Here is a 26,340-nt window from a genome sequence, read left to right as displayed (position 1 = left end):
TACGACTCTGAGCAATTGATCTTGTGAAATGGTGAGATATATGAGAGAATTGTTGTGAGGGGACAAGTTGATAGCTGGCCTGCATATAATACGCAACGTCATTCCGTCTCAGCCAAATGCATGAGAGTCGGAGTCTCCGCTCTTGGGTCAATTATTCGGCACAATTGGCCATTGCTAAAGACAAGATGCATGCAGTGTCAAAGCGAAGCGGTTAGACACTATAGATTGGCTCTTTGCATTAAAGCAACAAGGTTTACACTATCCAAGTAGCCATGTCCAATGCTTATCACTTTCGCGTCCACATGCCATACAGCAAGATATCACAAGAAACAGTCGAGTAATCACAGCACAAGCCTAACAACTCGTTTTGAACCAGGGTATCGTCAATTCTCGACAATGTCATACATAATTATATGTAACTCTCCCAAACATCGGCAACATCCTACTCCATGCCATCTCTTTTCCTCTTACATGTCAAGTGTTCGACAGTCTAAACACCCCCCCTTCCCAATATCCTATAACTCTTGTCCATGATATTGTATGTGATGATAAAAAGCAAGAAGCAAAATTGCAGCTCTACAGGAAGCCGCGGGTATTACACAGAACTAAAATGTTGAAAAGTCACACAACACAACAGAAAAGGAAAAGGAAATCCTATGTCATGTGCCCCTTTAACTGTACTGCTGCTGGTCGAATTGCTGCTGCTCGTAGTGATGTTCACCACTCAGCTTTGGTGACTTGACATCCGTGATGGACTTCAACAACCTATATTTCGTCAGTACAATAAACCCATAGCTTAGTCTAGTCTACTCACTGCAAGTTGCGATCCCTCATTTCCCTATCAAGGGTATCCATTTGCTTAGCTGTGAGCCTTGCCTTACTTATCTGCACATCACACACATTAGCATTGTACTGATCACAAGTCGCATGACGCAGAAAGGATTGGGAGAGTGCATCATGCAGGGGCATTCCGCACCGAAGCAAGTGCTACTGAGGAGTGGTCATCAATTTCCTCACCTTCCGCCGCCTCTTCGTTCGCAGCAGCGTCGTCGCCCTCTGTCGCAAATCTACTGGCTGAAAGACCCTTTGGCTTGGCAACAGCAGCGTTGGCCTATCGATAAGTTAGTATACAAATGATAATATCCAACCACAAAAACATACCTTTGCCTCGGCAATCTCAGCATCCTTCACCTTGAGCTGAGCCTCGAGAATCTCAATCTTCTTCTCACTGTCCTCAACCTTGGCCACAGTATCCTCCAGCTTGGCCTGAAGCTCCTTGGCCCTGTTGTTGGCGTCCTCAATAAGCGTAGTCATGCTGTCGTTAAGATCTTGGTAGTCGGCATTGGCTGTCTTCTTGCTAGCATCGGCCTCAGCCTTGAAGGCCTCGAGATCCTTCTGAACAAGGTTGAGGTCACCTGTCAGAGTTGTCAGGTTACTCTTGGCAGCCTCGAGCTCGCTCTGTGTTGCCTTGAGCTCGGCATCAGCGCTGGCTAGAGCATCCTCGTGGAACTTCTTGGCTGTAGCAAGCTCCCGTCTGAGAGCATCGGCCTCGGCGCTATCAGGCTTGGTGTTCCTTGCGTCCTCAAGCTCAGCAAGAGCAGTGAATCGCTCGGTCTTCTCCTGTGCAAGCTGCTGAGAAAGCTCCTCGACATCCTGCTGGGCCCTCTCGAGGGCCTCTGTAGCAGTGTTCAGAGCAGTCTCGAGATCAGCGTTGGAAGCAGCCTGCTGGGCGAGCTTATCCTCCAAGTGGCTGTTGTTGCTTCTGTGCTCAGCCATCATATCCTCAATAGCCTTGGTGTGAGCACTGGTCAACTCCTCGAGCTCCTTCTTGACATCAGTACCCTCCTTCTTCATGTGCTCCATAACTTCGCTGTTGAAAGCAATGAGCTTCTCAACCTCGTTAGCATGCTCCTTCTCCAGCTCGAAGCGGGCCATCTCGATGGCTTGCTGGTTAGAGTCGCGTGCCTTCTCGAGCTCCTCCTTGGCGGTCTGAAGCTCGGCCTTGATGGTAGCCAACTCCTCGTCGTTGCTGCTACCAGCCTTCTTGCTCTCTGCAAGCTCGGCCCTCAAAGCCTCCAGCTCAACTTCTAGAGACTTCTTGGCAGCATCTCGCGCAGCCTCGAGTTCAGCCTTGAGGTTGGCGATCTCAGTAGCGTGAGCCTCATCACCAGCAGACTTGGCAGCATCGATTCCAGCTTGAGCCTTGGCCAATGCCTCAGCGTGCTCCTTGTCGCTTGCCTCCTTCTCAGCCTCAAGTTGGGCCTTCAGAGACTGCAACTCAGCAGCATGGGCACTCTCACCGGACTCCCTGGCGCTGTCAAGCTCTGACATGAGCCTGGCAATCTCGGTAGCATGTGTGGTCTCGCCTGCATCCTTGGTGGAGGCAAGCTCGCTCTGGTGGCTCGAGACAAGCTTCTCCTTATCCTCCTCATACTCCTTCTTGAGAGTCTCCAAAACACTAGCATGCGCAGCCTTGAGCGACTCAATCTCGTCAACATGGGTGTTGGCACCCTCAGACTTGAGAACCTCCAGTTGCTTAGCATGGCTCTCCTTCAGTGCGTCGATCTCGGCGATGTGGGCATCATGGTCTCCAGAGGTTGAGTTCTTGGATGCCTCAAGCTCCTCGGCATGGCTGGCACGAAGAGCATCGAGATTCTTCTGGTACTCAGCTTCCTTCTCCTCCAAGGCTGCAACAGCGGCGGCGTGCTCAGCCTTGGCGGCCTCAAGAGCGCTGCTGTGACCCTCGGTAGCTTCTGAAGAAGAAGCCTGGAGCTCCTTGTGCTGGGTCTCAAGCTCCTCGTACTTGCGCTTGAAGAAAGCGTCGCCTCGAAGAGACTCGATCTCGGTCTCGTAGTCCTGAGAAATGTTCTTCATGCGCTCCTCGTGCATCTCCTTGACCTTGGCGATCTCGTCTTCCTTCTCGGCAAGAGACTTCTGAGCCTCTTCGGCGGCAGCCTTCAGAGACGCGGCCTCCTCCTGAGCCTTGACAAGATCCGCCTTGGCGCTCTCGAGCTCGGACTCCTTCTCGGACAAGCTGGACTGGAGCTGGGTGATCTGGCTGTTGAGAGAGTCCATCTCAGACTTGGCTGTCTCGGCAGCATTCTCAGCAGCTTCGAGCTTTGCCTTGGAATCCGCAACCTCGGCCTCGAGGGAGGAAATCTTGGTCTTTTGCTCCTCCTGCTCAGAGTTGACCTTGTCGTCGTTGGCAGACTCCAAAGCAGACTGCGAAGAAGTCAACTCGTCAATCTTCTTCTGGAGCTCAGCAGTTGCAGCCTCATGGCTGGCCTTGAGTTCAGCCAAAGCAGTTTCGTGGGCGGAAGTATCAGGCTGGTCCTTATCGAGGCTCTCCTTGTTCTTGGCCTCAATAGCCTCGATGGCAGAGGCCTTCTCAGCTTCGAGGGAGGTCTTGAGCTCCTCAATCTTGGTGGCATGTTCTTCAATAGCCTTCTGGAGTGCTTCTTGGCTGGAGCTGAGCTTCTCCTCGCTCTCAGCCTGGGCGGCCTCGAGCTGCGACTTCAAAGAATCAAGCTCTGTCGAACTAGCCTCCATGGCGCTCACAGCGGCATCGAGATCAGCTCGGAGCTGTTCACGATCACCCTCTGCAGCCTGGAGCTTCTCGTTGACCTCAGTAACCTGAGTCTCGAGAGCAGCAATCGCGGCCTCGTGCTCAGACTTGAGGTTGGCAATTGCCTCATCGTTGTCATGAGAAGGCTTGTCGCCCGACTCGGTGGGAGTGACCTCCTGACCAATCTTCTGGGTGAGCTCCGCAATCTTCTCCTCGGAGGTCTTGACCTCAGCCTTGAGAGTCTCGATCTCGGTTTCGCCCTCAGCAAGCTTGGCCTTGAGCGCCTCGATTTCCTTAGCAGCCTCCGCGGAAGGAGCAGGTCGAGGTGCGGTTCGAGAAGCGGCAGTCAAGGATCCCGAAGTAGAAAGTCGCTTGTTGGTGGTAGGAGTCGCGGCCGTTGTTCGAGAAACAGGTGTTCGTGTCGCGGAAGCGGTAGGAGTAGCTGCGGTTCGGCTGGCGGTAGCAGTTCGTGGGGTAGTAGTCGCGGAAGACGGAGGTCTGCGGGTAGCCGTTGTCGAACCGGCAGTTCCAACGGTTCGCCTCTCAGCGGTCTTGGCGGGGCTGGACATGATTGAGCTCGTCCTACGAGCGGATGCGACAGAAGAAGTGGTTGACTTCTTGTCGTCCTCGCTAGCGCTCATGCTGGGACGGCTTCGGTGGCTCGACATGGAGGTCGCGGTCGGGGGACGGCGAACGGTCGAAGCAGCAGGACGAGTAGGAGGCTTGGCCAAACCTCCTGGGGCACGGGTGGTGCTGGTGGAGGTGGTTGGCTTGGCGGTCGAAGAAATAGCTCCAGGTCGACGGGTAGCGGTCGTGGAAGGCGCACCGGGCTGCTTGAGCGTGGGCTTCGCTCCAGGGCTCTCCTTTGCCTTTTCCCTGACTGGTGACTCAGGGGACGAAGGAGTCGCAGCTGTCTTGGGGCTCTCGGGCTCAGGCTCAGGCTCGGTGGTGGCCGCAGCATCGGACTGAGAAGCAACAGCTTCCTCGTGCTGGACAACGTCGAAGCTCTCGGTTTCAGACATGTTGGCGGAGTTGAATTGGTATTAAAAGTAGTATTCTCTGAGAGCGACGATGTTAGCCAGGACAGTCTGAATTGAGTTTATCAAATGTCGCACAAAAAGTTGCCAATCAGCTATCAAGCAACGAAGCTCGGATGATATTCCAGAACAATCAATAGATGACAGAACATAAACCGGCACGAGCTGTGAAGCTATGGCAAGGATATGCGGGTATGAGCTGAATCAGGAATTGGGTTAATCTTACCTTGGGGTGGTCTCCTATTTATCCAGCAAAACCAGGCTTTTTTGCTGGAAGCTACTCAGTTACTTAAGATAACAAGGAGTAGATTAGGGAGGGGAATGTAAAAAATTAGCAGAAATAAGGAACGTCAGGAAGAAAGCTTGCAATGAAAGCAGATAAAGAAGACTAATACAAAGACCTTCTTTATTTACTGTTCGATATCCGCTGGCTTCTAAGAGAGAGAGAGAGAGGAAGGAGAAGAAGTTAGGAGAAGGGAAGAAGAGAAAGCTGAGCTGTCTTGTCTCGTCTCTTGTTGATGGGATGGGACCGGGGATATTAGATTGCGAATGGATACGTACCTGAGTTAGCTCTCTGGGCTGGGGCGGTCATCCTGTCGGGTCCCCATGTCCCATCTTGTGATCCCATCCTGAGAGCTATTCTTCCCATTTCTCTCATCGAGTGGAGCTGTCACCGGCCACTAACATTGCTTTCTTCCCTCCATTAGGGCCCTGATGGGCCGGCCGGCCTGTAGCGACCGTTCCAGGGGTTCTTCACTCACTGTCCATCTTCTCAGTCAGGGGTCTTTTGTCTCCATTTTGGGGCTACGCGCGGGTGGCTTCGCTGCACTGGCCTCAAGATCCAGGGTAGTGTACGAGTGGGAGGACATTACCGACATTCTTCAAGTGTCTTGGATGAGAAACATTAGATACTATCATCATGATAGAATAACTCATCTTCACAAGAGTCTCTCTCTATAAACAGAACCATATGTTCCCATACGGCCCGTCTCGCCTAACTAAAAAAACACTATATGCAATGCACGGCAATGCAATGCGAGGCACCACCTGGGTATCCGTACATATACAGTCAGTCCATACATGCCTAGGCGGTAGGTATGTATCTCTCAGAAACCTAAAGCTTTCGCTTAACAGTCAAGGCAAGCCTCATCTTTCTTCTAATATAACCAAGCCAAGACAAAGGGTGAAATTTGAATCTATCAAATCTCCCCAGACCGCGTATAAAACGCGTAAATAAACACACAATAAAAAACCTGATGATCTGTTGACTTTTTACCACAAATGACCTAGAGCTGATTCCACGCTTTGCTTTCCTTGGGCAAGCGTATACGGTCACCCTTCATACGATATCACATCACATGTGGCGCTTCAACCAATTCCAGAGACTTGACAACAAGAACCTAACGGTAATAATGATAGTACGACCATCAACTTCGAGCCAGGGTGTCTAAAGCATTAGCGTACTACTCTAGACTGTCAAAGAGTGTCTATGCGTTGGCGATTTCACCAATGCTTTGTCCCCTAAAAAGGAAAAGTGACAGATAGAAAAACGATGCTACATAATCATTGGCATTCAATGATGTGGCATAGCGCAGTTGGTAGAAGCTCAGCTATCACGCACAGCAAGAAGCATGAAACACCACACCAACTTGACTACTCATTAAAACCGGCTTCTTTCCGATCCGATTTGATGTCATCAAAGCAACACAGAGCTGATAGTGCCCAATTCACTATCACATATTGAGTGGCTAGAACAAGATACATTGACAGCTATGTAAATGCACGCTTGAATCATTCTAAACATATTTACTCCTGCTCGAGTCGCATAAAACGTATCGACTGAGCTTTCCCGGGTATCATAATATCATATAACCTCAACTCCAATCGTCCATGGCTCGAAATCGGCATATCAGTCTTCGTCCACGCAAAATCCGGGAGGCGTAATCCCTCTGCGCTGATATTTATCACGCACGACCAGCTTGAGATATCCTGATCGCTCTCTTAGTTCTTCAGGGCTCCGATCAGGGAGCATCCGTTGAAAGTTTTCGTAGTTGGGATGGGCTGTAGTCCTGATCAAGGTTAGAATTTGATCATCTTCCCAATAATGCCATCCGTGTCGCTCGTAGTATTCCTGCTCTGACAACGGCTGAGATGGAGCAGAGCGTGGCGGAATTGGTCGACGAGGGACAGGCACTTCTTGTCGGGTAGGCCTTCTCTTAGCCGGTCGTCTATGCGGGTTGATCCGTTGGATCGAATCCTTGAAGCGCTGCATCTGGAGGGCATGTCTTTCTCGACGTTCCTTCTGCTTGGCCTCGCGCTCCCTTCGGATGTCTTCATCTTTTCGTATGAGTTCCTCAGGCGCTGGCTTGGGCTTCTCAAGGTCTCTTCTGGCTTTACCCAACTCTGACTTGAGCGTGGCCACGGCAGAGCGAAATGCAGCGCGGTTTGCCTGTGCCTCTTCTGCTTGATCCTCTTCCCGCTTGGGAGGATGAAGCTCGTACCACCCTTCTACCGCCTGTGAAAGTCTGCGAGCCCAACCTGCAGCTCGTTCTAGCGGCTCCAACATATATACCGTGAACTCTCCAGTTTGTTGGGAGGCCTTGGCCGCATTTTCGAGGGAAGCTCCGCATCCTGCCTCGAACGCCGTGTCCAGCAACAGCACCAACATGGGAATGATCCGCTGTTGTAGCTTCATGACAAACCTGTAGCCAACTTCCACTCGACTTGGGTCACCGCCTTTCATAATGTTATTGATGTTTGAGGTGGACGAATCGATGGTATGGCGAAGATTGCTGACCAAACTACTGAACTCTGGCGCATGTTCACGCAAATACGCCAGTTGATTAATTTGTGGTGATTTAGGAATCTCCTTGCACAACCCGTAGAGGTCAAACAGCTTGGCCAGAATTCTTACTGAAGAAACAGGGTAATCTGGCTGGCGGGCCAGCTTATCAGACTTGTCTGCGGCGTAGTCTAGAAAGTCATCTTTCCAGAATCTTTTCCCCATCCAGCCCCGGAGTGTCATTATGTGCACGAGCTTCTGTACGTATACACGCTTTATACGGGCCGTGGGAGTGGAACCTGCTTCCTGTGAATCGGGTGGTGGTGCATCAAGTAGCAGGGAATCGTCGACTACGAGTGATGGATCCTGTTGATTTATCTCAGGCTCGCTATCGCCGAAATGGCAACCATCGTCTCCAGATTCCTCACTCTCTTCCTGGGAATGCTCTCTTTGCTGTTCATGGCCCTGATGTTGGGCAGAAACGTTGCTCCTTCGCTGATGAGACTGGCTGCTTCTTTGCTTTTGTTCCATCTTTGAACTACCTCCACCTGTTGACATAGGCGCCTTCTGTGACTTCTCACCGAGTGTAGTTTGATTTGATGGCCTTGGGGGTGAATCAGGCACATCATATATAGTCTCATCGACATGAAAATTTCTCGATGAGGTTGGCTGCGCGGATTGGTCTGGTGAATCTGGACCATTGAGCTCATAATATGATGTCTTTTTCTTCGGTCGTCTTATCTTTCGCTGACTTGATTGTTCAGGTTCGCTTTGCGGAGAACTAGGCTGAGGAACTGGTTGTGCTGATTGAGGTGCCTCTGGAACTGCTTCATGCTGTTCTAATATAGCCCCTAGTTCATCCAAGTCTCTAACTAAACTTTGGCTTTGGAGATTTTCTCCAGGGGCTGTGATTGTTGTTTCCTCGAATTGGATCTCTTGTGACGTGCCAATATGAGAGAGTGCTCCGCCATCATCATTCTCAGCAGGGTTCTCGACACTGGCGTTGGATAGAAGACTTGGCCGTCTGTTTAGCACAGCACTAGCGCCAATGTTCTTATTGATACCATTGAGAAATTCCAGTGAGGGAATGGATTCCTCATCTTGATCTACTTCCTCGTTCTGCTGGTCTGGCTGAGCCATGTCCTCTTGTTCAGCAGACCCATGACTAGTGCTGCGCTGACGCTTTTGGAGCTGCTCCTGAGCTGCGTCGACATCAGAGCGACGTTTTCGTGGAGGAGCCATCGGTATCTCATAATGTGGCTCATTTCCTGTCATTGATCGTGTGACTCGGCCTTTGCTCGAAGTGGGTTGAACTTGAGATCTTGTCGACTTGGTTGATCGTTGGCGTGTTTTTCTCACGAGCGGACTACTTTCTACCTCAACACTTGGCATAGGGACTGCAGATCTTGGTGAATGTCTTATCGCAACATTGTTTCGAGTTCGTGCTATCGATTCGGGCTCTATTGAAGAACCAAAGGTGCTACCTTTGGAGCGTGGCCGCGCCATGTCGATCCTTTGTTATTGATGTGACAGTTGGGTAAGATTTGACGTGCCGCAGCAGCACGCCGGTAATTTTAGGTGACCAATTTGATCAAATTACTAGTAGAATCTCAAATGATGTGTAGTTTTTAACAACCTTGTAAGAGTATAAGTAAAAGTTGTGAAGTGTTGAACAAAGAAGAGCTACATACCAGGGTAGGCAGGCGCGTGTTACCTACAAGCCGGTGTTACGGAAAGTGGGGCACTTGGCGAAGACGACAGCTCTATAACGACTTCACAACAGCAAAAGGCAAACATTTTGATGTCGTGGGATATATTCAATTTACCTTCATTTCTTTTGCAGATCACTAGCGAAAAGCTCGGAAATAGGTAGTTTATAATAAGAGTTTCCTAAATTTAGGGGCCCCTCTATGGTCAAGATCCGCTCATTATCATCCGCATCCAATCTCATGATGGCCGCTTTACAAGGTAGGTAGACCACACTCCAACAGCTGACTAAATTGTTTCCAACTTTAACCAAACACCAACATCCACTCGAAGCCGAATCTTCCCACTTCATATATCGAAATCGACTATTCTGTTCTCTCTTCAAAACCCCGGTTTATAACTGCGACCGCGGTGTCTCACCATCGTCAATATGACGTCCACAACCCCTCCAAAGCTCAATGCGCTTGAGATTCTGGACCTCAGCTCCCCGCCAGCCTTTACGATACCCTCGAAGCGCATCAACGAAGGCCCCGACGTCGCTCGTTTCCTCACCAGCTTAGCCTACCGCGACATTGGCGTTTTCATCCTCCAGCTTAACCGAGCTTTATGTCCTCGCAACCAATCCTCGTCACCCCTCCCCCGCACCTTTCCCCTCAACTCGAAGCCAGCAACGACGCCGTCCGTCCAGACCCTACAAGCTCTTTTGGCAAAAATTGGAAGCTTTATTGACGAAGCGCCGCCTGACCCAGGTCCTCGCCGATTTGGAAATGTTAGCTTTCGCAAGTGGCACGCTATCTTTGAGGAGCGTTTGAGTGCGCTGCTTGACGAGGGGCTTCTAGGTGAAACACTGAAAGTTGGAGATGGCAAGGCGAAAGAGGAGGTCTCTCTCTACCTTCTCGGTGGCTTCGGCAGTGTACAGCGGCTAGACTACGGAACAGGACATGAGCTGAGCTTTGTCGCTTTTCTTGGCTGTCTATGGAAGTTGGGTTTCTTCAAGGATGGAGAACAAGGGGGCGAGATCGAGCGCGAGATTGTTCTCAAAATTATTGAACCGTATGTTGCCTGTCTACACATCGAAAGTATACCACTGACATTCTTAGATACCTCAACGTTGTGAGGAAACTTATCCTAACCTATACCCTCGAACCTGCTGGCTCCCATGGTGTCTGGGGCCTCGACGACCACTCCTTCATGCCATATATCTTTGGCTCCGCACAACTTACACGGCCAATCAACGAGAACGAACCAATGCCATTGGAGGGATCCGTCAAGGGTGCCCCCAAGCCCAGCGATGTTACCAAGGCGGCCGTGGTGGAGGATCAGCGCCAAGTCAACATGTACTTCTCAGCCATTGGCTTTATCAACGACGTTAAGAAGGGCCCATTTTGGGAGCACAGCCCAATCCTGTTCGACATCTCAGGTATTCGCGATGGTTGGGGCAAGATCAACAAGGGCATGATCAAGATGTTTAATGCTGAAGTGCTGTCCAAGTTTCCTGTTGTCCAGCACTTTCCATTCGGGTCATTGTTCTCTTGGGACGTTGACCCAGATGCGACAACACCGACTCAGAGCGTTCACATGGTGAATCAACCAGCGATGGCCGCACCAACACCGTCGGGACCTGGAACATCCGCACCTTGGGCCCAAGCTACAAGAATGCCACCATCAGGCCCTGGCATTCCCTATTCACGTATGCCACCACCGGGTCCCAACTCAGGGTCACTTGCGAGGCCACCCAGAAACACATCCGGCACAGGGTCTACAGACGCACAAATCACCGTCACCAAAGCGCCATGGGCTAGAGATTCATGAGAAAACGAGGCGCATTAGTCCTTTTGGAGCAAATATACTACGCTTGTCACGGGATTATGAAGAGCATGATATAGATAGTCCTTTCTGCATTAGATATGAAAAGCGGGTATAGATTTGAAACAGAGCATCGCAACACTTTTCTCTCTGGGTATCCAGCCAACTGCTAGGAGAAAAGGTGACACACACGGCCAGGGAGAACCTGCCATGTCAAGGTAACTAAAACAAACATGCCTCAACGGCAACAACTAAAAACATGAACGCGCAATCTACTTAAATCAAAAGGCATCTTTCTTTGAAACAGGCAATCTTCTAGAAGGAAGCATTCGTCTTTCGCTTAAGCAGAGGCAACAGGGGCAGGAGCGGGAGCAGCAGGGGTATCCTTCTTCTCCTCTTCCTTAGGAGCCTCAGCAGGGAGTTCAGTAGGGGCTGCAGGAGCTGCAGGAGTGGTGTCAGCGGGAGCGGCAGCTGGGGCAGCAGGTAGCTCGACGACGGGTGCAGTTGGGGCGGCCGGAGCAGCTGGCAGTTCAACAGCCGGGGCAGGTTCCGTCTTGGCAGGCTCGGGAACGGGAGCGGGAAGTTCGGTGGCCGGAGCAGCCTCGGGCTTGGCGGGTTCAGTAGCAGGAGCTATGAAGATCAGTTTCAAGCTCTTAAAGTTTATTCATCTCGTAACATACCAGGAGCAGCCTCCTCTGTCTTTGCGGGCTCGGTAGTAGCAGCCGCAGGAGCTTCAGGCTTGACCTCTGTCTCGGGCTTGGCAGGTTCGGCCGCAGGGGCAGCTGGTGCGGGCGCAGCTGTAGAACATGTATGTTAGTGCCGAACGAAGTTTATGTATTGTGGTAGGTCAACGTACTGGCTGGCGCAGGAGGAGCGGCCTCGGTCTTTGTAGGCTCGGTGGTGGCAGGTGTGGCGTCGGCAGGCGTGGTCTCGGTAGGCTTCTGCTCGGCGGGTTTGGCTTCTTCCTTGTTCTCCTTCTTCTTGAAGGCAGCCTTGAGCTTGGCCTTGAAGTTGTCAAGGGCGTGCAGAGCTGTGAGGAGGAGTTGGTTAGAGATGTAGTGTAGGAGTTGGGTGTCTGGAACTTACGAATTCCAGGCATGATGACTGTTATGAGTGAGAGACTGGTGAGGTTTGGTCAGCTTGCGCTCTATCTCCTTGTGTTGCGGAAGCTATGACAACAGCTTTATTCCAAGTGCGAAAGGGACTACGAGGAGTAGAAACCAAGAGTGAGCTCTCTAAGGAAGAAAGACATACCAGATGAAGCTTGGTGATGGGGGTTGTGTCTTGTCAGAAGGATGATGACGGAGGAAGAAAGGTTTAAGGATAAAGATAACGGCAGAAAGACGGGAGATGAAACAGGCCAGCCATGATGGGTTCGTCAGTTAGTAATGTACCGTAAAGAGAGAGGGAGTGGGTGACATTGAGGAGAACAATCCAATCTCAACTGAAGCATCCTTGTCCAGGGATCAAGAATATGAGACGGCCACTGAAAAACAAGCATTTTCCAGGGAAACTAGGGGTGGGCGGTTTGTGGATCCCCAGTGCAACAGTACTCCTACAGTGGCTTGTGAGGGCTGTAAGTTGCGGATAAATAACCCGGGCACCCCTATTTGATTACCTTGTTTTATGAGAGTGTGTTTCGTCTTTGATTATGCCATCTTTTGCCTGTTGATGTCCTCTTCTATACTCTGTATTGTGGAATAATTGACAAGGAATAAGTAATACTGACGATAACCAAGAATCAAGGGGTCTTGTGACAAGTTGCAGCCCCCTTGTCCGCTAACATTAATAGTGCAGGTGCCCTGCTAAACTGACGACAATGTGCATGTTTAGCCGCTGGCCCACTTCTCATCTCGGTCAAGGTGAACCACAGCTGAGCTCTCAGTGACAGGTTTAGCATTGGACCCTTTCCAGTTGCTGTTAATAGACTACTTTTCTCGTTTATTTAATGACTTTATCTTTGAGTTCCATCGTCACAGTGTTTAATGTTCACTGTACTCTGTAACGCTTGTTGCATATCGATACTCGTGACAACATGTCGTGATATGGTTTGGGCTGACATCGTACTTCAGCCGTTCGTTCTAGACTCGATATACGATACAACCAAACAAGGGAGGGCGACTCCACTGGCCAAGTTAAGCTTTCTTATGTTCCGTCTACTTTAGTCTTGTGCTGTGCCACACCAGATATCAGCCCAAACTTGTTATCGACAATGGATGATTTATCAGGACTCTATGATACAAAGATGTTTTACACGATATAATACAGTTACAATCACAAAGGATACCTAGGTAACTTTTGGTGATATTCTCTCCGCCAACCATTCTTCTACCATCTGCTCCCCAGTCTCACTCATCTCCATCGTCGCACTCTCCGCCCCAACTCGTTTGACCTTGACTCTTCTACCCTGCTCGTTCTCCCAAAAAGGAATACTATCATCCCACAGGCCCTGCTCCTTGAGCTCAATCTTCTCAATGCTGGAGTGCATCTCCTCCGCCAGCTCTTTGGCCTGCGCCTCGAGGCTGTTGCCCCACTGCCTCACGAATCCTGGTTGGGCTGGCCAGTTGGTTGGCGGCGGCCTGGGGAGCAGGTCGTACAGCAGCAGCGTCTCGGGGAGCTTGAGCGGCGACCCGCGGGGTGGGAAAACCAGCCGCCCCCTACGAGGTGTCTCGAGGGGAGCCTCCGCCTCTGGGTTGTTCTTGAGTTCGAGGGCGGTGCTCTGCTCTTCCGTCAAGTGGTAAGACGCGGGTATATTAAGTCCTGGGTTGTGGAAAAAGAGGGCTGGGCTGGCAAACACGTCAAACGTGTCCGCCGTAGACCCGAAGAGCTTCGGCAGGATTTGTTGGAGGTTGTATATATACGTCCCCTCCCGAGGCCTGTAGAAGGCTTTTGGGTTTTTGGCGTATGGTCCGAATTTATTCACTGGATGGTCGGGAAAGAACATGGTCCAGTTGTAGATGCCGTTGTACGACACTATGCCTCGCACTGCAAAGGGCACGTTTGGTTGCGATTCCGTAAGTGCCAGAGATGTGGCGAGGCTTGCTCCTAGGTGAGATCCATAGAGGTAGATGTCGCGCTTTTTGTCGCCTTCTGGAGCGAGGTTTTCTATCAGCCACCTGTAGGCGAAGTAGGTGTCGTGAATAGGCGTTGGCCAGGCATGATGGGTATTTTCACGATCACGGAAATTCCATCGGTAGTTGATAGTAGCGAGCGGCTTCCCCTGAAGGAACTTTGGTATTGAAGCGAGCTGGCTATCGTTTGGAGAGGAAGGGGGTAAGTAAACAAATAGGGGAGAGTTTGGTTGTTCAGCAATGTCTATGAGGCTGTTTTGATAATGTTAGTAATGGGTGTGTTGTTTTTGATGCAGTTGTTTTGGGCTTACTCAATGTTCACAAAGCCAGCTGAGCCGCATCGCACACTGATACGCTCATGACTCCGGAAGCTATATAGCCTTTGGGAGCGTTTGGGCAGATAGTCGATGAGTCGTCTATGACCAAGGCGACGAAGGGCGTGAATAGGAAGACATCCTTGCATGCTGCTACCGCATTACTTATGTGCACGAGACACGATGTCACGTGTCGGTGAGAAGCTAAGTGTCTATTAGTTATTGATGAAACTGACGATATATGCATGGCTTACATGATCCTTGAAGGAACAGGCTATATGACGCGCGCAAGGTTGAGCTGCTGTTCAACAAAATAGGTACAAAGCTGGGTCCAGTCGCTAGACGAGTAACGGCTTAATAAGCTCCAATTCAGTAGAGAGTGACAAGAAGTGAATGAATGGCTATGGCCAAGACGTTGAAAGGGTTGACAAGACAAGATTGATGATTGCAAGAGAAAGGTTGATTGGAGTGGAACTGAGCATTTCTTGATTTAGTCATATCATTGGTCAGACCAGATCCATGAGCTGTGACACGGGAATAAGACGTGGATATAGCAACTCGAATAAATGCACAGAGACAGAGAGACAGAGAGTCACTAACTAAAAAGATAGCACCATCGTAACTTGCCGTCTCTTCCTAGATCCAAAAAGCCGCTATAGCCGCACCCTGTTTTCCACCAGACGAATGACCCTGCTCGTCTCTGACAGGCCCCTAGATATCTGGGAAACTTGGCCTAGCTCGTGATTTTGTTCTCTTTGGTTTTAGTGGTTTTTATTTTAGACGTCATGCCCAACGTGATGCGCTATCATGTCTTGTTCCCCATGCCAAGGATTCTCATCTACTTTATTTACTGGGGATCTTGATGGTGTTGTCAACATATCTACTACTGTTAGTCGACACTATCATTTACATATTTCTTTGAGAAGCATCACAACTCTAGGAAATGCCCCCTGTTCTTTTGCTTTCATCTCTAACTCCTAATGGACGACGGCAATCTTGGAGAGAATATTCAGGAGGAGACCGAGGTTATCGAAGAGTCCATCTCTCATGACAAACGCATAGAAAATGACAAAGCTCATCTCTCTCCAAAGTAACATCTCCCTATCAAATCACACTCTCATATCTCTAACCCGTCTAGTCGCTGGTGGTTTGCCTCATCGGCATTCCCTATGATCGCCGGTACACTCGGTCCCGTTGCCTCAGCTTTCAGTATATGCGCTCTCGTCCGACCATGGCGACAGCATCGACCTCATGGCCAAGAAGTCAAGACAGCTCCCTTTGTCGCTGATCCCATCTGGCTCACCGTCATCAACGCTATCCAGCTGGCCATGGCTGTCGTCTCAAACGTGTTTCTCCTGTTAAACATGACGCGCCGTGTTCGTTTCACAATCGCTCAGCCCATCACCATAATCGGGTGGTACATTTCTGCCATCCTGCTCATCTCTCTCCTCGCTACAGCTGCTGGTCCCATATACGAAGGGTTCAAGTATCCGTCTGATGAACTCATCTGGTCACAGGCCTTTTACTACGGCATGTGGGCTGCCATTCTCTACTTCGTTGATGCTTCACTCATGTTGGTGACGTTTTACGGTGCATGGACTGGTCATTATAACAAGGACTTTAACCTCACGCCCAGCCAGCGAACCCTCATGCTGCAGACCATCATGTTTCTGTTGTACCTGCTCCTCGGTGCCCTTGTATTCTCAAACATAGAAGGCTGGAACTACCTCGATGCCGTCTACTGGGCAGACGTGACGCTATTCACTGTCGGTTTCGGCGACTTCAGAGCAGAAACCAACCTCGGACGAGCTCTCATGATGCCCTACGCCTTGGTAGGTGTCATCAGTCTAGGTTTGGTCGTCGGTTCCATCCGAAGTCTCGTTCTCGAGCGAGGCAAGCGCCAAGTCGATGCCAGAATGGAGGAGAAGAAACGTAGACGTATTGTCCGCACAATGACAAAGAAAGGCAAAGACGAAATGCTCGAACCTATCCGCGATTCACAACGTTCCATGACCCCTCAGCGCACAGATTCAAATATGCAACTACCTGCTACAGAGTTTGAGCGTCGAAAAGCGGAATTTGAGCTCATGCGCAAGATCCAAGCCCAGACATCCTCTCGCCGTCGCTGGATGGCCATGGCTATATCCACAGGTTCCTGGCTTATTCTCTGGCTTCTGGGTGCGTACATCTTTGTCAAGTGTGAAGAAAACTACCAAGGCTGGGATTACTTTGACGGTTTCTACTTTTGTTTTGTCTCTCTCACCACCATTGGATACGGCGACGTGACTCCTGCTTCTAACGCTGGCAAGTCTTTCTTTGTCTTTTGGTCTTTACTTGCATTGCCTACCATGACTGTTCTCATATCCAACGCCGGAGACACGGTTGTCAAGCTTATACGTGATGGAACACTGCGGCTTGGAAACGTCACTATTCTTCCCGGGGAAGAGGGAAGTTTCTCGGATGATCTCAAGTACATTCTTCACAGGTGTACGTTTGGATATGCGTTCCCTGACTATACTGAGCCAGCGCCAGCTTCACATATGAAAAAGATGCCTGAGGCTCAAGATTCCAGTGGTGATGCTGCTGCTGCTTTTATCGACACGGAACAAGGATCTGACCAGAACGACTCTCGCGGGAGATCTCAAAATCCTAGAAATGGAGATGACGGTCCATATAGCGAACGACCAGACCACAGTCGCCATAATTCTACATTTACCACTCGAGTCCGACGTTCATTATCACGTCTACGAGACGCCCACGAAGATCTACCAACCGGATCCAACTTCCACTTCCTCCTCATCTCCGAAATCCAAGCTCTCACCACCCATCTCAAATCCCAAAAGCCGCACAAATACTCCTTTGAAGAATGGGCATGGTATCTGAAACTCATCGGCGAAGACGAAAGCCGTGCCGACACACATCTAAAAGCCCAGCCAAAACCCAAGACACACCACCATAAACGCCACCATAATAAAGACGTCGATGACTCTCCTGAAAAAGCTTCCGGTGAGAAAACAGACTCAGAACATGTTACGGCTTGGTCCTGGGTGGGAAATCGCAGTCCGCTTATGGGGAGTCAGGAAGAAACTGAGTGGATTCTTGATAGGCTTATGGAACGACTTCGTGAGTCTTTGTCGTCTGAGGGGAGGAAGCAGGTCACTAGTGATGCAAGGAGAGCACTTGGTGCAGACCGGCGGCGGTCGTCACATGATGCCTCACGGAAGAAACATCGGGAGGAACATGTTTGATACATGCGTACAACTCAAAAGATGCTTCTATCACACCCACCATAGAGTTCAGCCGCTGTTGTGTCAGTCACAGCCTACGTGTTTTTGTTGGGAAAGTCAGTTATTAAGAAAAATATGGATTCGATGTATCAAGTTTTTGATTCGTATAGACCCTCATGTTGTAAATCTAGAGAAGGCTCAGGTTTCTGGTCAGACCTAAACCAGGTTCAATACCCAGATGATTTATCTTGATCCGTTCGTTCCATGTATATCAAATCGGTTTATCAGTAGCTACAAACGTCACTAATCAGAAGCAAAGTAGCCAGCCACTTTACAATTCTCTTAATTCTCTTTCATACATTCGTAGTTTCTGTTCTCTAACATTGATGTTATCGCTTCATCGTACAAAGCTGTCGCCTTCTGGTTCAGTACACTGGCGCGCTCCTTTTCGTGAATATTATCATACAAGCCCAAAGGGCAGACAAGGCTCAACTCTGCCCTGTCGTTACGTGACGTAACGTTCATGACTGCCTTAGTTGCTACCTCCAAAAACAATTCGTCGGTTGCGGCGGATGACTTGGTTCAATCCCTTCTCCAACTTCTCTGTCTCCCGCCGAGCAGTGCCCAGCGCACCCTCAGCATCCTCCACGCTCATCAAGGGCATACCGCCGACGCCCATTCCAAAGTTCTTTCCACGCTCCTCGCCCGACATACCGGCTGAGCTGAAATCCTGCATGGCTCGCGCTCCATCAGGGGGACTGTAGATTCCCACTCCAGCAGCGGCATCGGGGCCATAGAAGTAGGGGGCGAGGGAGTTAAGACTTGCAGCAGCCGCATCTTTAGTTGGTGATGCACCCTTAGGGAATCCCATGTTAGTAGCTCCTAGGTTCAAGCGAGGAAGCACATATTGGTTGATATAGCTCAGCGCATCCTCCCTCTGAAGCTTTCCGATAGGGTCTTGAGACTGGAGCTGAGGAGTTGTGGGGAAGATGTTGGGACGTCCATTGGGGACGGCTCTGCCCTTAATCAAAGAGAACGCTCCACTTCCAGGCTGATGTCTGGGGGCAATGAATGCTCCAGGGTTCTCTGCCGTGTTCGCAATGGCAGCTTGCAGCTCAAGAAAAGCATCTTCTTCTTCCGCGTTCAGGCCGCGGATGCAGTCACCATTGGGAGTAATGAGCATGCGACTACCATCGAGGTGGAACTGTTTGCGGACAGGTTTGCCCGCCCGCAATGCTGCAAGATCATCATCCTGAATTTCGCCACACTTGCAGGAGCAGTCCTTGCAATGCTCAGCCTTATTAGCGTTGCTATGGGCGGAGCTGTAATCAGTGCGCGATGAACCACTGGCAATAGGATTGAAAAGTTGCAGTTTGTTCACGCTAGAAGTCCAAAGAGCGTTCTTGATCTCATTAAAGACCGACGCGGGGTTAGGCTCCGGCTTGTCTGTGGTCTCCTGAGCTTCAGGGGTGGCTTCCTTGGCGGGAGAGGGGGGTTGAGCAGCAGGCTCAGGCTCGACCTCTTTTGCTTTGCCCTTGGACTTTGCGGCCTTCTTTTGAGCCGTCCTGCTCTTAGCAGGCTTCTCTTCTGGCTCTTGCTCAGGTTCCTTGGCGGACTCTGGCTGGGGAGGCTCGGGGGTTGGTTCGGCCTTGACAGGCTCTGGAGCAGCGGGGGTGGATGCACCAGACTGTGGCGCCTTGACAGGCTTTTCCTTCTTCTGTTTCTTCTTTCGTCCAATGATCGGAGCGTGGACTTCTGCCTCAACTTTAGGCGCTTCGGCAATCATCTTGGTTTCCTGTTTCAAGACGTCCTTGCGTGCCTTGCGTTGCTGGCTCTTTGTTGTGGCTCGTACTGCAGCAGATCCAATCCTACTGGGAGGTGGGGAGCTCGCACGAGAGTGTGTTACAGAGTTAGATACGACCGATGCGTTGTCACTAACTGCCTCGCTACTAGCAGGTGTATCTGGTCTGTAACTAGCAGACACGCCTCGCGATCCTGGTAGAGCAATGGATGCTGTAGTTAAGGCGGGTGATGCAGGGGGGGCCTCTGTTTTCGGGGCGGCAACGACACGTAGTGTCTTCGGTCCTGTTCGTGTGACAGGAGACGAGGTCGCGGCTGATGAAGGTGCAGGTAGTGGGGGGAAAGCAGCTGCGTTTCCTGTGTTGGGCTTCTCAGTCGTTGCAGATGATTCGCCAGCTTTGGGTGCAGTATTCTTTTCGATTTGTGTATTGAGAGAGATTGGAGTTCGACCATCCACTTTAGCAGATTGGGTGGGCGTGGAACTCTCCTCAATCTGAGTTTTGAGAGAAAATGGTTTCTTCTCAGTGGGCAGAGTGAATGGCATAGGCTTTGACTCTGAAACCTTGGTCTCCTGAGGGTTAAGCTCTTGAGTTTTGGCACCTTGAACCGTGGCATCTTGAACCTTTGGTTCTTCTGTTGTGCTGCTCTGCTTACTGACCCCCGCCTTGGCCATCATTCTATCCACAATTCTCTCTGCATTGCGTTTGGCCTTTGGAGTGGGCTTAGGTGTAGGCGTAGCAGGTCGGCTCTTGCTCTTGAGTGCATCCAGAGCCGGGAATTCCTCGTCCTGCAAGTTGATTCCCTTGGTCTGCTTTGGTTGCGGCTGGCTCGTGATCTCTTTCGAAAGCCCACTCTCAGTTGCTAAAGACTTGGATGTTTTCTTCGTTTCCGAGACAAGGGTTGCCGACATTAGCCTTCTAGGTGATTGGTCTGGAGTCGAAGCACCTTGCGTCAGACCAGGCGGTGTTATCTTGGGCAACGCTGGCAGAACGTTGCTCAATCGCGCATTGCCTGTGGTGGACGGCGGTCTCGAAATGGGTGCAAGCCCAGGGGGTAGTCCCAAGCCGGGGGGCACAGATTGCCGTCCTTCAAGGGTGGTCGCAGGGAGGATTGGATCGTCGGAAACCAACGCATCGACAGAGTTCGTAGCCTCGTCCAAGGACGGGAGCTCATCATCTGAACGATAGTTAGCATAGGCTCAGTCACTTGATGTAAATGCAACAAAAGCAAAGCACGGCTACACTACGAAAACACCACCACCCCATTTATATACAAGATTTTGGGGACAGGGTCATGCTACGGCGAGCACCATCGTCTTCCGCAGGGGGACGAGGAGAAAAGGCGACTTGGAGAGAATAGGGGTATTGCTATTTCTGACCAATATTACCGCCAAACCTGGGCGGATAGATTCGACGTTGTTAACATACATAAAGGGCTTGTGGAAGACGATGATGGCTTGCCTGACGTGAACCCCCATACACAGTCGCTCAAGGACTGGCAAAAGTCGGATTGGAAAGACTTGAGATATTCTCATGTCTCCCTCCGTTTTCCTAAAAAGAAAAATGACGCCTGATGCAAAGCTGACCTCCCTGAGCTGCGTTGATCTCGCGAATATGTGCTGAACCAAAATGCGCTTGTAACTCGTGTCCCCCTGAAGAAGATAGTAGGCACTTTTTTCTGGCCTTGACCCGATTTCCGAAGAACGCCCCCCTTTTGTGCATAAAGAAAAAATAAGTCATGACGGGAGGTCGCCAAGCATCAAGCCTCCCAGTCTGAAACTCCAGTAGATATCATAACTACCACCGTCCATAATTGTTGTTATACATCATATTGTTGTGATTGTACCCACCTTGACTCTGGCCACCAAACAAGCCCTGTCCAACACCGCCGCTGCCTTGAGACTGATGCTGCTGCATTCGCACCTGCAGGATACTCGGGTCTGCAAGATCTACTAGGCCACTCCCCCCTGAAGAGGAAGTGTTAGCATGTCTGTGCTTCTTTCCCTTCTTCTTCTGCTTGGAGCTCATGTCTTGGTATGCACTAGGTGTACCGCCATACAGCGAAGGCAGGAGCCCGGGAGCAGGAGCTGGGGTGGAGGTAGAGGATGGTGGGTACTGGTTTGAAAAAGAAGAAATCATAAACTCACGCTTTCCCGCATCGTGGGACTGGTTGTTGCCAGCCCGACTGCGGCCGATTAAACTCTGAAGAAGCTCATTCGAGTTGTCCTTTGGCGCACCGAAGCCCTGTCCGCCGAACTGACCAAACATGTTGGGAGGGGTGCCGGTCGACTTGAGACCGGGAGGAGGTCCAGGCATGGAAGCACCGTAGAACTGGTTGTTGCCTTGAGATTGGAAGGTATTGGGCATCATGGAGGATTGCTGAGCCATGATGCGCGGGTTGGTAGAAACCTTGACGTTGGTTGTGGAGCTGGCGTTGTCGTTGGCGAAGCTGAATCGGGACGACTGACGGTTGTGCCCTTGTCCTTGTCCCTGACCCTGGTTCTGGTTCTGGAAAGCATTGCTTTGGCTAGAAATGCCGGGCGGGGCGTCACCGAAGCCGCTCTGAGATCGAAGAAACAATTGCTGCGGTGTCATAGACCGCGAGCCAGGGTTGCCCGAGCTCTGACCAAAAGGCGAGGCTCCGGTGAGTGCAGGTCCAAAGAGGCCGTCAGTGGAGAGTCGTTGAATAGGAGGCTGGGTGCTGCCTCGGCGGTCGAAGCCTCTGTTGTCGTTGGGGGCGTCGCGATCCTCCGGTTCACCTCCTAGAGCAAGACTACCGCCGGTTTCGGGCTCCCCTTCAGATGGTTCGCGGGCCTCGGGACGCTCTTCCTGTTCACCACCAAGACGTGAATCCTCCTCTTCTCGCATAGCTCTGCGCTTTTCACCTCCGCGAGGATCAAACAATGGCGGGTACTGGTCTGCCCCAGCGGTAGAGAAAACAGGCCAGGGACAGTTACCCAAGGTCCTGAGAATCTCCCTCAGCCCGCTCTCGGCGACGTTCCTGGCTGGTGCAGGAGATTCGGGTTCCATCGCGCGTGACGTAGAAGGTCCGGCCTCCGGTTCCTCTGGTTGAGGCTCCTCTTCCTCTTCTTCCTCATCCTCCTCATCTTCGTCCTCTTCTTCTTCATCCTCGACTGCTTCTTCCGGAACCGGTTCAGCAGTTACAGGCTGAGCTGACGAGATGGCAGGGCTCGACGCGGCACCACTAGTAGCGAGGCTGCCCCTACGGCTCCGCTGCGGATTGCGTGCCCAGTTGGCTGAGGAAGGTAATGCTGATCCGTCAACACCGCTCTCAGACCCCTCCTTACTAATGGAGCGTGTCATAGGATGAGATACAACGGGTGGCGGGGTGGGATGAGGAGCTTGTTGCCGAGAAGCAGATCGTGATCCACCTGCAGGGAGGGGTCGTTGGGAAGCGATACTGTTCATCGATGACAGGTCTTGCCGGGAATAGCTGTCCTCCTCGTCACCCTGTTCATGTAAGAACATACAACCGGGGTTGCTGCACTTTTCATTCTTAAGCCAGGCTGAGCAGTATTTCGTCGTACCGTGTTGGGCTTTGAGGACTCGGTCGCCGTTCTGTGACCCGTGCACAGCTTGGATGCAACGTGTCGCTTCTTCGGGATATTCAAAGGTGACGTAAATGCCTAGTGACTGGTGCTGGCCATCCGAACTCTTTCTGTTACTAATCGAAATCTTTTGGATGTTACCGTACTGGCCAAAGAACTCGGGCTTTCGCAGTGTCTTGAGTAGCTCGTCTTCCCGCACGGTCGGAGCGAGGCCTGTAATATAGACCAGATTCTTTTGGACAACTCGTACGCCGATGAGATTCTTGCGGTTCTCTTTCTCTGCTTCCCGTTTCTGCAGCTCTTTCTGGCGTTGATCAGTAGCCCGCTTCTTTTGGTTCTTCTGGATGTTGGCACGGAACTCGGCAACTCTGAAGGCGTTTGTTAGCACAGCGGCGTAGCAAGAGGGTGTTCATCATACTCTTCTGTTGTGACAACTTTCCACTGTATCGTCTTCTCGTCATAAGGTCGTCGACAGGCGGGGCATAGGCCGTTCATGTTATTCTTTATATTGTTAAAGCAAAACTGGCAGACCTGCAACTCCAGAGTTAGTCAAACGTGGCCGGAAGGTCAGCTGCAGCTGACGGGGTGGCATGATGGTCGCACCTGGTAGCCGCAAGGACATGGTCGGAAGTTTCGATCTGAGAGATCAAACTCCTCGATGCAGAGGGGGCTGTCAAGATGTCAGCTTCGAGTACCTAACATTACCCAAGGAGCAGTGCGCTGCGGGCAGCAGTCCCCAGGTGGGCGGGCGGTGAGGCGTACCAGGTATCCTCCTCGTCATCTATGAATGAATCTTGGGGCGCCATGGTGATGTCGTGTGATTAGTTTGAAAGTTGGTAGTAAATGGAAAGTTCAAAATACGATGGGCAGAAGCGGCAATGTGAGTACAAGGAGAGGAACAGTGTTTGGTATGCATCCAAGGCTGCGGGAAAGTGAAAGATGGGAAGCCAGGCTAGGCCTGCTATGGACTAGTGTGTGGCTGAGATCACGTGTGAGCAATCACCGTCATCGAAGCTGAACAAGACAGAGTTCTAATAGGCGAGTACCTCTTGTCAGTCGTAGGTGGGGTGCAAAGAAAGGTACACAATTATCTCCGGCTGAACAACGGTAATTCTCATTCACTGTTCTGCCGCTAAGATTCTCGAACCAATGCTCGCAGCATCATTACAAACACCATAAGGTATTTCGTCTTGACGACCTCCTCCATCGTCAATTGGCCTCGAATCGTCACATAATCGGCCATGGCGACCAGCATTTCTCGAAGCAGGGCTTTGGCCTCAGCTCTCCGACCCGCGAAGCCCTCCGTCCAGGCCCGCAACAACCAAGCAATCCGCTGCTTGTCCAACACGGCTCGTCAATATGTCGCAATGCCCAAGGAAAGCCCCAACCTGCGAAAGGCCCCTCGCGACCACATCGGCACACTCAAGGCTCCCATTGTCAACCCTGCCGACAAGTACCAGAGCAAGTCCGACAACATGCACCGTTACGGTGCCTGGGTGATGGGCTGTCTTCCCAAATACGTCCAGCAATTCTCCGTCTGGAAGGATGAACTCACCATTTACATTTCTCCTTCGGGTGTCTACCCTGTCTTCAGCTTCCTGAAGTGTTAGTACGACGTCAATTGATGTTGGAAAATTGACTAACAACCTGATAGACAACACCGCTGCCGAGTTCACCCAGGTCAGCACAATTACTGCTGCCGATTACCCCACGCGCGAGAACCGTTTCGAAATTGTCTACAACCTTCTTTCGGTCCGCCACAACTCCCGAATCCGTGTCAAGACCTACGCCGACGAGGCTTCTCCTGTTCCCAGTGTCACTGGACTTTTTGACGGCGCCAACTGGTACGAGCGAGAGGTGTACGACCTTTACGGTGTCTTCTTTGCTGGTCACCCCGATCTCCGACGAATCATGACTGATTACGGTTTCGAGGGTCACCCTCTGCGCAAGGACTTCCCCTTGACGGGTTACACCGAGATCCGATACGACGAGGAGAAGAAGCGTATCGTCACGGAGCCTCTGGAGCTCACCCAGGCTTTCCGTAACTTTGAGGGTGGTTCTAGCGCCTGGGAGCCTGTTGGAGCTGGACTGGACCGCACGCCCGAGTCATTCAAGCTGCCAACACCCAAGCCTGAGGAGAAGAAGGAGGAGGAGAAGAAATAAAAGAGTTCACTCCAAGCTGTATAAGAGAGATGTCATTTGTTAGAAATATTACTTCGTTTTAGCATCCGACCATCCGTCCGTGGTGCTGTCGTCATCTATCTGTTCCTGTATATAGTGCCCAACTCGGATACGCAACAGAACGCTAACTTAGTACACACATATTTCAGAAGGTGTGCTGACGGGTGTTGCACACCATGCTGGCTGACAATGCCGAGGAATGCAACTTTAGATGGCGTTATATATGTGGTGGTCCGGCAGTCCGGGAAACCCATCACGTACCTGTGCGGGCGAAAAAATGATTGGTACTACGCTTGGAAGCGAATATGACGATCAACGACTGATTTGCCATTACGTCTTGATGGAAGTACAACATGTCAGCTTTCATCATATTGTTGGCGGCGCCAGCTTTCAATAGATTCGGGTATACCCCTCCACATACAATGGGTCTATGGAACTAGTACAGCTCATATACATATAAACCTGGATCCTCCTCCTTTTCTAATTTCATCTTCTCTGTTCCCACTATCAATCAATACTCTATACTTTCTACATTGAAGTATTTGTTATTTTATACATCTGGTATTTTCAATTGTACCACAAATTCATTCAGAAGCGACATCTGTCACCAATTTATTCCCTCAACAACCATGTCTAGCCTTATCAGCCACCAAGACAGCAACAGCCTTTTCAAGAACAGAAGAACATCATCAACAGTATCAAATGAAAGTACTCTAAGCACCCACGAGATTGAGTACATGTCGCTTCGAGATGAAAATCTCTGCTACGAAGATGACGCTGATTTCCATATTTTCATCGACGCCATGGATCGCGTTGACGAGCTCGTCACACAAATTGCTTCTTCTCCTCAGGGGGGGCGAAGACATTCAATGAGCCGCGTAATATTCAGTGGACTCAAACTACGCCGGGGAAGTCAGGATCGACACAACAGCGCTAACTAGAGTCTTATCAAGATCTGGTTGCTTTTGCTTTACTTTGCCTTGCGTTGCTTTGCTTTTTTGGCTTAGCCGCCCCAGCCGACATGGCTATTCGATACGAACATTATTACATTCGCGCTTTATTATACGACTTTACAACAAAGAGAGAGAGAGAGAAAGGGGTTTATTCTCATGTACGAATATTCAGGAGGATTTGCAACGGGAAATGACTTCCTTCCAGACGCGAGTAATGCGGTCTGTGTGTTTCTATGTACATACCTAGTTTCTTATCAATATTGGTGGCCATTTATTAGCACACCACGGAGAGGCCCCGTTCGTTAGCCCGGACCGGCCGCTGTAAGCCT

General features: G+C 50.8%; 9 protein-coding genes across 9 annotated transcripts, besides 2 other annotated features; 4 read left to right on the top strand and 5 right to left on the bottom strand.

Moving 5' to 3' along the window:
- Positions 1-671: 671 nt before the first annotated feature.
- FPSE_09617 (uncharacterized protein) lies at positions 672-4,587 on the bottom strand (the record flags this gene model as incomplete). The annotated part of the gene is made up of 4 exons (XM_009262734.1): positions 672-765; positions 815-885; positions 977-1,111; positions 1,162-4,587. 4 exons carry the CDS (start codon positions 4,585-4,587, stop codon positions 672-674), a joined length of 3,726 nt encoding a protein of 1,241 aa, XP_009261009.1.
- A 1,924-nt stretch (positions 4,588-6,511) lies between these two features.
- Positions 6,512-8,626, bottom strand: FPSE_09618 (uncharacterized protein; the record flags this gene model as incomplete). Its single annotated transcript, XM_009262735.1, has 1 exon — positions 6,512-8,626. One exon carries the CDS (start codon positions 8,624-8,626, stop codon positions 6,512-6,514), a length of 2,115 nt encoding a protein of 704 aa, XP_009261010.1.
- An 895-nt stretch (positions 8,627-9,521) lies between these two features.
- On the top strand, positions 9,522-10,903 carry FPSE_09619 (uncharacterized protein; the record flags this gene model as incomplete). Its single annotated transcript, XM_009262736.1, has 2 exons — positions 9,522-10,144; positions 10,192-10,903. The coding sequence occupies 2 exons, from the start codon at positions 9,522-9,524 to the stop codon at positions 10,901-10,903; spliced, it is 1,335 nt and encodes a 444-aa protein (XP_009261011.1).
- Positions 10,904-11,237: 334 nt separating this feature from the next.
- FPSE_09620 (uncharacterized protein) lies at positions 11,238-11,996 on the bottom strand (the record flags this gene model as incomplete). The annotated part of the gene is made up of 4 exons (XM_009262737.1): positions 11,238-11,527; positions 11,578-11,694; positions 11,754-11,927; positions 11,984-11,996. The coding sequence occupies 4 exons, from the start codon at positions 11,994-11,996 to the stop codon at positions 11,238-11,240; spliced, it is 594 nt and encodes a 197-aa protein (XP_009261012.1).
- Positions 11,997-13,184: 1,188 nt separating this feature from the next.
- On the bottom strand, positions 13,185-14,431 carry FPSE_09621 (uncharacterized protein; the record flags this gene model as incomplete). Its single annotated transcript, XM_009262738.1, has 2 exons — positions 13,185-14,220; positions 14,280-14,431. The coding sequence occupies 2 exons, from the start codon at positions 14,429-14,431 to the stop codon at positions 13,185-13,187; spliced, it is 1,188 nt and encodes a 395-aa protein (XP_009261013.1).
- An 831-nt stretch (positions 14,432-15,262) lies between these two features.
- On the top strand, positions 15,263-17,530 carry FPSE_09622 (uncharacterized protein; the record flags this gene model as incomplete). The annotated part of the gene is made up of 2 exons (XM_009262739.1): positions 15,263-15,372; positions 15,421-17,530. The coding sequence occupies 2 exons, from the start codon at positions 15,263-15,265 to the stop codon at positions 17,528-17,530; spliced, it is 2,220 nt and encodes a 739-aa protein (XP_009261014.1).
- A 511-nt stretch (positions 17,531-18,041) lies between these two features.
- Positions 18,042-23,683, bottom strand: FPSE_09623 (uncharacterized protein; the record flags this gene model as incomplete). Its single annotated transcript, XM_009262740.1, has 5 exons — positions 18,042-20,485; positions 21,159-23,245; positions 23,296-23,408; positions 23,481-23,547; positions 23,640-23,683. The coding sequence occupies 5 exons, from the start codon at positions 23,681-23,683 to the stop codon at positions 18,042-18,044; spliced, it is 4,755 nt and encodes a 1,584-aa protein (XP_009261015.1).
- Positions 22,385-22,452: a repeat region.
- A 435-nt stretch (positions 23,684-24,118) lies between the features above and the next one.
- On the top strand, positions 24,119-25,040 carry FPSE_09624 (uncharacterized protein; the record flags this gene model as incomplete). The annotated part of the gene is made up of 2 exons (XM_009262741.1): positions 24,119-24,482; positions 24,532-25,040. The coding sequence occupies 2 exons, from the start codon at positions 24,119-24,121 to the stop codon at positions 25,038-25,040; spliced, it is 873 nt and encodes a 290-aa protein (XP_009261016.1).
- Positions 25,041-25,687: 647 nt separating this feature from the next.
- FPSE_09625 (uncharacterized protein) lies at positions 25,688-25,999 on the top strand (the record flags this gene model as incomplete). The annotated part of the gene is made up of 1 exon (XM_009262742.1): positions 25,688-25,999. The coding sequence occupies one exon, from the start codon at positions 25,688-25,690 to the stop codon at positions 25,997-25,999; it is 312 nt and encodes a 103-aa protein (XP_009261017.1).
- Positions 26,000-26,022: 23 nt separating this feature from the next.
- Positions 26,023-26,055: a microsatellite.
- Positions 26,056-26,340: the final 285 nt, after the last annotated feature.

Source organism: Fusarium pseudograminearum, chromosome 4 (assembly GCF_000303195.2).
Source record: "Fusarium pseudograminearum CS3096 chromosome 4, whole genome shotgun sequence".
Taxonomy (NCBI): domain Eukaryota; kingdom Fungi; phylum Ascomycota; class Sordariomycetes; order Hypocreales; family Nectriaceae; genus Fusarium; species Fusarium pseudograminearum.
The sequence above is the reverse complement of the archived record's forward strand: the minus strand, read 5'-3'. Positions and strand labels throughout refer to the sequence as shown.